The sequence below is a fragment of the Vicia villosa genome, unplaced genomic scaffold, assembly GCF_029867415.1.
Source record: "Vicia villosa cultivar HV-30 ecotype Madison, WI unplaced genomic scaffold, Vvil1.0 ctg.000400F_1_1, whole genome shotgun sequence".
Classification (NCBI taxonomy): domain Eukaryota; kingdom Viridiplantae; phylum Streptophyta; class Magnoliopsida; order Fabales; family Fabaceae; genus Vicia; species Vicia villosa.
The window spans coordinates 208,786-219,107 of NW_026705180.1; the positions used below are offsets into that span (position 1 = coordinate 208,786).

Consider the following 10,322-nt stretch of genomic DNA (forward strand, 5'->3'; position numbering starts at 1 on the left):
AATGGAGCTGACTTGTTATTTGTTTGGAAATTTGCCAGAGAAAAATCTTGATTTCCGATTACATTGATTGTGGAGGCATTGAGTCTGCAAGAGAATTTTTCAATGCGATGCCAAGGAGAAACAGTGTCTCTTTGATAACTATGATAGTTGGTCGCTGGGTATTCGAAGAGTGGTGATGTTGATTCTGCTGGTGAGCTCTTTGACCGGATGGATGATAAAGATATGCGCTTGTATAATTCTAGGATAGCTTGCTATGCTCAAAATAGCAAACTAAAAGAAGCCCTTGACCTATTTAATGGCATACTTAAACCAGAAATCTCTTTACATCCGGACAAGATGACTTTGGCTAGTGTTATAACAGCTTGTTCACAATTGGGGAATCTAGATCACTGGCACTGGATTGAGACACACATTTATGACTATGGAATTGTATTGGATGATCATTTGGCCACTGCATTAATAGACTTGTATGCAAAGTGAGGGAGCATTGACAAGGCATATGAGCTATTCCATGGCCAGAGAAAAAGGGAAGCAGTTGCATAATCTGCAATGATCTATCGACGTGGAATAAATAGAAAGGCGTCCAATGAAGTCGAGTTATTTGAACAGATGGTTGGAGAGTGTATCGACCCTAACTGACCTGGCCTATTCTCACATGTGAGCCAGTTGCTACCGAATGTTTGTAGCAGCACCACTGCCAACTAATCAGACATAGAAGCAGCTTTCAGCATCTCAAGTGCGGGGATGCTAACTCTGCTTAGAATGGAATTTCATCAGATCAAAGTAACGCCTTTATCAAATGTTCTTACATGTGAGTCCCTGTGCATGTTTTGTACTTGGGAGTCCTCTCAAATGGCTTATTTGTAAGAGAAAATGATAATAAAAATGTTGCTCTAGTGGTTGATTAATCCAGGGTAAAAATGCTTCGAATGTAACACTTGAAATTATGTGATCTTTCTAACTGGAGCAATAAACATTTCTGGATGACAAACTATACAGATATATAACACAGATGCAAAAGGAAGCTTAAATTAAGTACTCTTTTGTGAGTCTGTTACACAAACTATCCAGAATCCTGATCAAAATCAAACAGTTTAGAATCCACATGAAAAATGAAAAATGCAGCGCACAAGCAACACCTTCCAGCTCAGAAAAAATATAGTTGCATGCAAGCAAAAGATAATCGCTCATAGCATAATACCTTGAGTTTCCACCAAGTAAAATGCAGCACACAAGCAACACCTTCCAGCTCAGAAAAAATGTGGTCGCAAATAAATGCAAGCAAAAGATAATCACTCATAGCATAATACCCTGAGTTTCCACAGAGTAAAAAGCAAAAACTGCCTTTAAGATTTAGTCTACACGAGCACAAAATGCAATGTAAAAGCATAGCACATAAAGAATATTAAATAGGAATTGTGAGCATTTCTGAATCTAATTAATTAAAATTCAAATATCCCTCAATTACAACACTTTGAGCTGATGCCATCGGGCGTAAATTTTCCACTTTTACTCCTTGATCTAAGTTCTTGAATGGCAATAAAGAATCATTCTGATTACATCCACTCCAAACTGGCAAAATTTCTGTCACAAATTTATTGATATACTTCTTCTTAATACCCTCCTTAACAAGCTCTTCATGTTCACTGAAATTCCCTCTCATATCTAACAGAACACTGCACAATCCTTGACGATTACAATAATCCAAGATCACATCCAGATTTATTTTATCAACAGATACAGTTTCAATTCCTTGTTGAGTCTCTTCAGGAGTTGTCGCTGTTCTACTATCTGTAAAGATTATCACTTTACTACCATTGATGACTAATGGCATTTGATTTGAAGAACCAGAATCTTTATGCATTATAATCCGAATAGGTTGATTGGCTCCAGGTTCTTGAGATAAAGGTACCGAGTCTACTGACAAATTTTTGCCGAATAAGGAAGAAGACAGTATAATTGCATCATATTCTTGTAATAGCTTAGAATAGTATCCACCAGAGTCAGTAACTCCATTCCCAAGTGAGTCCAACAAGTTTCCGTTGACAGAAAGAGAATACCTGTAATGCAGGAAGAGGCTAAGCTATGAAACACATGTTGTCTACCGAATATAACTATAATTTATTAACATATTTTCATACATTATTCTTCATGACAAACTAATATCATTCTAGCAATTATTGTCTACCAAATTTCTAGACTTCAATTTTGCCCAGCATTTATAATTACTTTTCATTCTTTTTTGTCATTATATTTCATTTCTACATGCAACACAGTAACAGTTTTTCACAGCAGATTTCAATATCATCCATTTTCTAACCATCCCACTCTCATTTTTCATCATCCAACAGCAAAATCGTGGACTGGATTAGCAGTGACAGTGGCATTGTCTGTTAAGGAGGGGCAAGGGTTCTCAATATCTTATTTATGTGTTTCAGTGACAACTTGAACCACCCGAAGTTCAACCGTCATCAACAGTATTCAGCTTGCATCAAAATGTCTGGAAGTTGTCCAAAAAGTTATTTTAGAATCAAGGGTTGTTATGGTCTACGTTGTCACCATTGTAGAACTAGATAAAAACTTCACATTTTAGTCCAATAACTAATTCAAATTATACTCAATTCAAATGTGCATGGAAGTGAAGACAGGAGATTCGTTGGTTTGTGTTTGAGATACAAATGGTTTTGTTGCTTAATTTTTGTTTAGATAAAGGTTATCTAAGATATAGTTATGGAAATACTGTATTATTTTAGGGAATTATTCTGATTTTGTAAGGTTCTGTCCAAATCTTTTGCACATTTTGTGCCTAGGTTAGTGTCATTTAACTCATTTTGCCTTTCCAGAAAAGTTTTTATTTGATTTGTTAACTTGAGTTACTTGACAGTTAATAGGTTTCAACTTCCTATGGTTGCTTTGTAGTCACAAACATAGGCACACTTGGCCGAAATGCATAAACAAATATCGTGTTCGTGGCTTGCGTTTTACATTTCGATTTCTCTTACCACTAGTTGTTGTAACAATATCTAACGTAAGTAGATTGCAAATAGAGTTAAATTTTGATGATGTATGAATTTTCTTTTACTCTTCCTCTATATTTCCACATTCAGTTCTGAACATTTCACTAACAAAATAAACTTACTGTATATTTATGATAACACCAGAAACAACCCCAAATAAATCTTTAGAGAAAATCAAGTTAGAGTATATGCTTTAAAATAGAGGTGGAATTGAACTACCTCAAAGTAAGCAGAGGCTTTCCGGTCAACATGCGATGAATATAGGCCTCATTAATGCCCTTACACAACTCTTCCTCAACACCAACAACAACTTCAATTCCAGCACTTCTCAATCTATCCACCCCTTTGGAAGCCACAATAGGATTTGGATCCACCATCCCAATAACAACCTTTTTAACTCTAGCATTAATGAGAGCTTCAGTACAAGGTGGAGTCCTCCCAAAATGATTACACGGTTCTAAACTGACATACGCCGTTGCATTCTCTGCCAAATCACCAGCATCTCTCAGAGCAAAGACCTGAAAATAGAAATTCAAATTAAAACATGTGTATGTCCCTGGTTGCAGTGACACAAAAATTATGATTTGAATTCAACAAACCTCGGCATGAGGTTGACCAGGTTTAGGATGAAAACCTTGGCCAACAATTTGGCCATGTTTGACAATAACACATCCTACTAATGGATTGGGGCTTGTGTATCCCAAACCCTTTCTGGCAAGCTCGACGCTTTTCCTCATGTAAAATCCATCATCGTCGTGATTGTTTTGGGAACAAATGACATAGCTACTCTTCCCATTGTGTCTGTATGTAAGTGATTTGGAAAATCTGGAATTGTAATATGGAACTGAAACTGATAACCGCACTGCTTGCATGATTAATTTGATTGGATTAGGTTACTACTATGAATTGTTGTAATTGAATCATTGCAAATTGAAGTAACAAAAACTCAAGATAAGAAAAAGGTTTTATGAATGATGTGAAAACATGTGGATGATGGATAACAGTGTGTGATGCGAAATGTGATATGGATTTGGGACTTGAAAGTCCTGTGCGGAAGAGTAATGGAAAAGACAGAGATTTAAGAGGAACAGAACAGCGTCAATTTGCTCTTTCGTTTTTACGCATGAAATAACAAACAACAACACTTGCTTTGATTTGGAGTACGGTTTGTTGGAACTTGGATGTCATTGACTTTCCGGTTCGGACACTAGCAATGACATCATAAAACGGGTTGAACCGGTGCTAAATGAATCCGATCGGACCGGTCGTGGATAGTAATACCATTTACAATGGGGGTGTTGAAAAAATTATTCAATAGTTGAATAGGTGCAATGAGGTGTTAAATAAAGAGTTGAAAATGATGTGGATTAATATGTGTTGAAAACATTCAACATGTTGAATGAGAAAGTGTGGACCCACATATATTACTTTGCAAAATTTTATTGGTTGTTGTGATTGTTTAAAATAGTGGGATTGGGTGTTGAATTTTACTAAACAAAACCATTGTAGTGAGTAAAAATTAAATGAGTGTTGAAGGACTTGGATCCTCTCCTTCAATTTCTTCTCTCCAATTATCTCCTTCACCATTTTCTCTCTATATCTCTCTCTAATATTTTCTCTCTCTTCTTCTTTTTATCATTTTTTCTTGATGCCATTAATTCTACTACACTTGTTTTTGTGAAGGAGAGAAAAGGAGGGAAGGAGAGGATCCATGGTCGAGTGTTGAATTATTATGTGGAAGAAAGAGAAGATGATGTGGAGAATAAAAAGTGAAAAAAGAGGGTGTTGAATATGCAAACCATTGTACATAGCCTAAACATTGCAAATATAGTATAGATCTACAAAATCGAGAGTTAGATTGGTGTGCGGAAGTATAGGTCACACTAACAACCCGTTACTTTGCTATCGGATAAAATACATTGAGATTAGGCAGGTGAAAAAAGAGAATCACATAATTGAGTTTGTGCCTTAATCTTCTGAATAGGCATATACTTTTACTAAGTTTATTCCTAAAGAAAATATCATTTTCATAAGAACTAAGTTAGAAATTCTAAATCAATCATACATTAATTAATCTGCGCTTTTTTTTTTCTTCTTATTTTCTCTTTTCAATTTTTCAATTTGAAATATATGTTATATGTTCTATTCACGTGTTTATCTTAGGAGAAGTAGTGTTATACTTTATTTATCTATGAAGGGGAGTTGACAATTCCAATAATTTTCATCTTAATACTTATGCTTTATCATTTCTGTGAAAGATGTGTTGTCATCATTAAAAGAAGAAAGTATGATTTGATGTGTTGTGTAGGTAACTTAGCATTCAAATGTGATTTTGATGATGACAAAGGAATAAAGAAACATATTCATGAGCATCATCAAAGAAGAGAAAGATTGAAATTTATCAAAAAGCAGAGCTAAGAAGGTTTCAGCGTTTAGAGCAAAGAAAGTCAAATATTAAATATCAACATCAAAGGAACTAAGTCTTTGAAAGCTCGCCTCATCATGTGCTTCAGTATATTTTTATATGCTTATGATTAGCAGTGTGTAAATAAGTATGCGTAGCTCTCAAGATACTAAAGCAATGCGCGCGCACACACTCACACTCAAACACACTTAAAATAATTTTACAAATTTCATCTCTTTCAAAATATTCTTAAAAGTCGTGTTTGGCCTTATGTTAATCGATTAGGAAGCATGATAACCCAATTAGGAAAGCGAATACTCACTCGCTAATCGATTAACATATGTCTAATTGATTTTGGAGAGAATTCGCCACCTAATTGATTATGAACCCTCATAATCAACTAGGTATAATTGATTAGAACCACAAGATAATCAATTAGAGAGTAACTTCGACCCATAGTTCTTTCCTTTTTTTGCTCAATTTTCTCTCATATATAAAGGAGATTGTGTGGTCACTCTAGAACACAAGATATCTGATATCTACTCATCTCTCCTACTCACCCTCTTCTTACAATTGTTTTATACATTTTTTATTATTTTAGTACTGAAAGAGCGGAATATTTACGTAAGAGTCGTGTAATTATTGTCTGAAACAGATTAAACTATAATTATAAATCAAAAGTATCATTCTCTTGTAACATTGTAATTTCTATAAAGGTTGAAAGTTGAACCTGAGTAAAATCTTGGTGTAAGGAGGTATTTGGTTAATCATGTGATAAACAGTGAAGTTGATGGTGGAACTCTCAAGAAGAGACTCTTAAGAATTAGAGTATGTCATGTACTTTCAGGCTAAACTAGTATAAATCCGTATGTGCATTTTCCTAACTATTCTATTTTATTTTCTTACAATTTATCTTTCGTTCTTAAATCTTTGTTTAATCTTTATTCTTAAAATTGACCAATATAAAAATAAATATTTTTGTAAATTTTTTTATAAAACCATATAACACAATTCACCTCATTCCCCCACATCCTCTTGTGTTTGAAGTCAATTGATCAACCCGAAGAAACATGAGGAAATGTTTCTTTCATAAGGTTGTGCATGCGACTAATGTCAGATCATTTAAGCTTGACATCTTTCTAACTAATAAGGGGGTTGTGTATTTGTCTAATCGTTTGGTGCAGAATTGCAGTCTGAACAGTAAGCTCCAGAAAGGTCATGAGAGTTTATTTCTCTCTATGGTATTCAGATGTGTTTGATAACCGGAAAAAGCTACAAAGGTTGTGCTCCATTGAGATCTTCTTGTAATATCTTGAATGAAGGTCTTCTAAGCATAATAAGCCATATAGGATGTATATGCTCTGATCATATCCATAGTGGTGTGTATGAAGAACTCATTTATACTAACAACAACTTGTTGGTGCAAGGGAAGAGTATCAGATAAATTGATTTGATCTGTATGATTATAAGGAGGTGAGTTCAACTTCAACAAGAGTCTTTTGATAAGATTGTGTCATACTGGATATTGTGAAGCAAGCAAACTAAGTTTTTGTTTGTCAAACCAAGTGTACACGACATTTTAGCCATCCAAAGAGTCATGACAATGTGTGAGGATCAACTATGTCATTGTTAAGTGAATAATTCAAAGTGCTTGGATGTGTGCTAAAGGAGTTAGAGTATCTGGATCAGGAATTATTTTACAATGTGTAACTGTGTTCAGTAAGTATGTAAACTTGTGGTCCTTCTCTGTGAGAATGTGAAGTTTACATGTGACTCCACCTGGTGCTCAAGTGTTCATCATCAGCAGGGGTAATGTTTATCCATAACAGGGGGATAATTGATTTGTAACAACATATTCTATTGACATATCTTATGTTTGCAGTTTGTATCTCTAAGTCTGTAATACTTTGGTTGTTTTAGCCAAAATTTGCCAAAAGGGAAGATTGTTGGTTCCATGATTTTAGTATTGGCTAAAACATGGTTCTGACCGAGATGTCACACATGGATATGTTTAGAATTTGTGCACCATGTAATACTTAACTCTATATGCTAATGTGCTATTGTGGTTTACCTTTTTGGTTAGTTGCTTACCTTTGTCATATTATGGTTAAAAAGGGAGAATAATGTGTGTGTGCACTAACCACTAACCACTGACTGACTGCTGCTATTGACGGGGAGAATTTTCTATTCAGGGGAGAATTTTTTAGCATCTCTGAAGTGTTGCTTAGTAGTTTTTAAGGGGGAGTCCCTGTGCTGGATTAAGGTGTTGTGAACAGATGTTGTTAGAACAAGATTTGTTCTGATCAATTATCTTAGTTTTGATGATAACAATAATATGAATTTTGCTTAAGATAATATGGTACTCTAATCCAATGCAATTTCCTTTTCAGGAAATATATAAAGAGTACGCATAATTCAGCGCTCAGAAGCTTTGTCTCAAAGGGTTCAGCATGCAACATCAGAACATGGTCTGGCAAGACATCAGAAGATGGTCGAAGCAGAATCAGAACATGGGTCTATGGAAGCATCAGAAGAACATGAGATCAGAAGCACTGAAGTTCTGATGGTATCACGCTCAGAAGCACTTCAAGGTCAGAAGATCAGAAGATGCTTTGCACCAAGCTGTTTGACTCTGATGATATTCAAACGTTGTATTCACAAACATCAGATCAGAAGGAAGTACAAGTGGCAAGCTACGCTGACTGACAAAAGGAACGTTAAAAGCTATTATAGGCAACGTCAGTAGACACAGCGTGAACAAGGCTCGAGGTAGTTGACAAAAGCGTATAACATTAAATGCGATGCTGTACGGAACACGCAAAGCATTAAATGCACTCAACGGTCATCTTCTCCAACGCCTATAAATATGAAGTTCTGATGAGAAGCAAGGTTAACGATTCTGAACAAAACAACTCATATTAACTTGCTGAAACTCTGTTCTACTCAAAGCTCAGAATCTTCATCTTCATCAAAGCTCACTACATTGCTGTTGTAATATATTAGTGAGATTAAGCTTAAACGTTAAGAGAAATATCACAGTTTGTGATTATAGCTTTTAAGAAGCAATTGTAATACTCTTAGAATTGATTACATTAAGTTGTAAGGAACTAGAGTGATCGTGTGGATCAGAATACTCTAGGAAGTCTTAGAGGTTATCTAAGCAGGTTGTAACTAGAGTGATCGTGTGGATCAGAATACTCTAGAAAGTCTTAGAGGGTATCTAAGCAGTTGTTCCTGGAGTGATCAGTGTGTGATCAGAAGACTCTGGAAGACTTAGTTGCTGACTAAGTGGAGAACCATTGTAATCCGTGCGATTAGTGGATTAAATCCTCAGTTGAGGTAAATCATCTCTGCGGGGGGTGGACTGGAGTAGTTTAGTTAACAACGAACCAGGATAAAAATAACTGTGCAATTTATTTTTATCTGTCAAGTTTTTAAAGCTACACTTATTCAAACCCCCCCTTTCTAAGTGTTTTTCTATCCTTCAATTGGCATTAGAGCGCCGGTTCTAAGGCGCAAGCACTTAACCGTGTTTAGAAAAGATTCAGGAAGAGAAAAACGCTTCAGTAAAAGATGGCTGATGAAACTGCAAAGTCTACATCTACATCTGGCTCTGCTGAGCAACACAACGGTAACAATGGTTATACTAGACCGCCGGTATTTGATGGTGAAAACTTTGAATACTGGAAAGATAAACTGGAAAGTTACTTTCTTGGTCTAGATGGTGATCTATGGGATCTTCTGATGGATGGTTACAAACATCCAGTAAATGCCAGAGGCGTAAAGCTGACAAGGCAAGAAATGAATGATGATCAGAAGAAGCTTTTCAGGAATCATCATAAATGCAGAACTGTTTTGCTGAATGCTATCTCTCATGCTGAGTATGAGAAGATATCTAACAGGGAAACGGCCTATGACATATATGAGTCCTTGAAAATGACTCATGAAGGAAATGCTCAAGTCAAGGAGACTAAAGCTCTCGCTTTAATCCAGAAGTATGAAGCCTTCAAGATGGAGGATGATGAAGACATTGAAAAGATGTTTTCAAGATTTCAAACTCTTACTGCTGGATTGAGAGTTCTTGACAAGGGATACACCAAGGCTGATCACGTAAAGAAGATCATCAGAAGCTTACCCAGAAGATGAGGTCCTATGGTGACTGCATTTAAGATTGCGAAGAATCTAAATGAAGTCTCTTTGGAAGAGCTGATCAGTGCCCTGAGGAGTCATGAAATTGAACTGGATGCAAACGAGCCTCAAAAGAAAGGTAAGTCTATTGCATTAAAATCCAATATCAAGAAATGCACTAACGCTTTTCAGGCTAGAGAAGAAGATCCTGAAGAATCAGAATCTGAAGAAGAAGATGAACTGTCCTTGATCTCCAGAAGGCTAAATCAACTCTGGAAGAACACGCAAAGGAAGTTCAGAGGCGTCAGGAGTTCAAAGAAATTTGAACGTGGAGAATCTTCTGATGACAGAAGATTTGACAAGAAGAAGGTCATGTGCTATGAATGCAATGAGCATGGACACTTCAAGAATGAATGTCCAAAACTTCAGAAGGAAAATCCCAAGAAGAAGTTTCATAAGAAGAAAGGTCTTATGGCAACCTGGGATGAGTCAGAAGATGATTCAGACTCTGAAGATGAGCAGGCTAACTGTGCGCTGATGGCGACAGAAGATGACGGATCAGAATCTACATCAGAATCAGATTCTGAAGAGGTATTTTCTGAACTTACTAGAGATGAGTTAGTTTCCTGTCTAACAGAACTTCTGGAATTCAAGTCTCAGATTAGTCTCAAATACAAAAAGCTGAAAAAGCTATTTGAATTTGAAACAAAGAAGCTTGAGTTGGAGAATTCTGAATTAAAAGAAAAACTTTTAAAATTATCCAATAACGTTGG

The 10,322-nt window shown here is 35.9% G+C and overlaps 1 protein-coding gene across 1 annotated transcript; it reads right to left on the reverse strand.

The window, feature by feature from the left end:
- Window positions 1-1,405: 1,405 nt before the first annotated feature.
- Window positions 1,406-4,167, reverse strand: LOC131627764 (riboflavin biosynthesis protein PYRD, chloroplastic-like). Its single transcript, XM_058898623.1, has 3 exons — window positions 3,617-4,167; window positions 3,237-3,535; window positions 1,406-2,060 (listed from the first exon to the last, which is right to left on the reverse strand). The coding sequence occupies exons 1-3, from the start codon at window positions 3,887-3,889 to the stop codon at window positions 1,439-1,441; spliced, it is 1,194 nt and encodes a 397-aa protein (XP_058754606.1). The 5' UTR covers window positions 3,890-4,167; the 3' UTR covers window positions 1,406-1,438.
- Between the last annotated feature and the right edge of the window lie 6,155 nt (window positions 4,168-10,322).

What these genes read in the sequence shown, in the direction of transcription:
- LOC131627764 (XM_058898623.1), bottom strand. Translation starts at nt 3,889, where the DNA reads ATGCAAGCAGTGCGGTTATCAGTTTCAGTTCCATATTACAATTCCAGA. An exon ending in CTGGTCAACCTCATGCCGAG is followed by an intron (nt 3,536 to 3,616) that starts GTTTGTTGAATT and finishes TTCTATTTTCAG; the next exon opens with GTCTTTGCTCTGAGAGATGC. An exon ending in AAGCCTCTGCTTACTTTGAG is followed by an intron (nt 2,061 to 3,236) that starts GTAGTTCAATTC and finishes CCTGCATTACAG; the next exon opens with GTATTCTCTTTCTGTCAACG.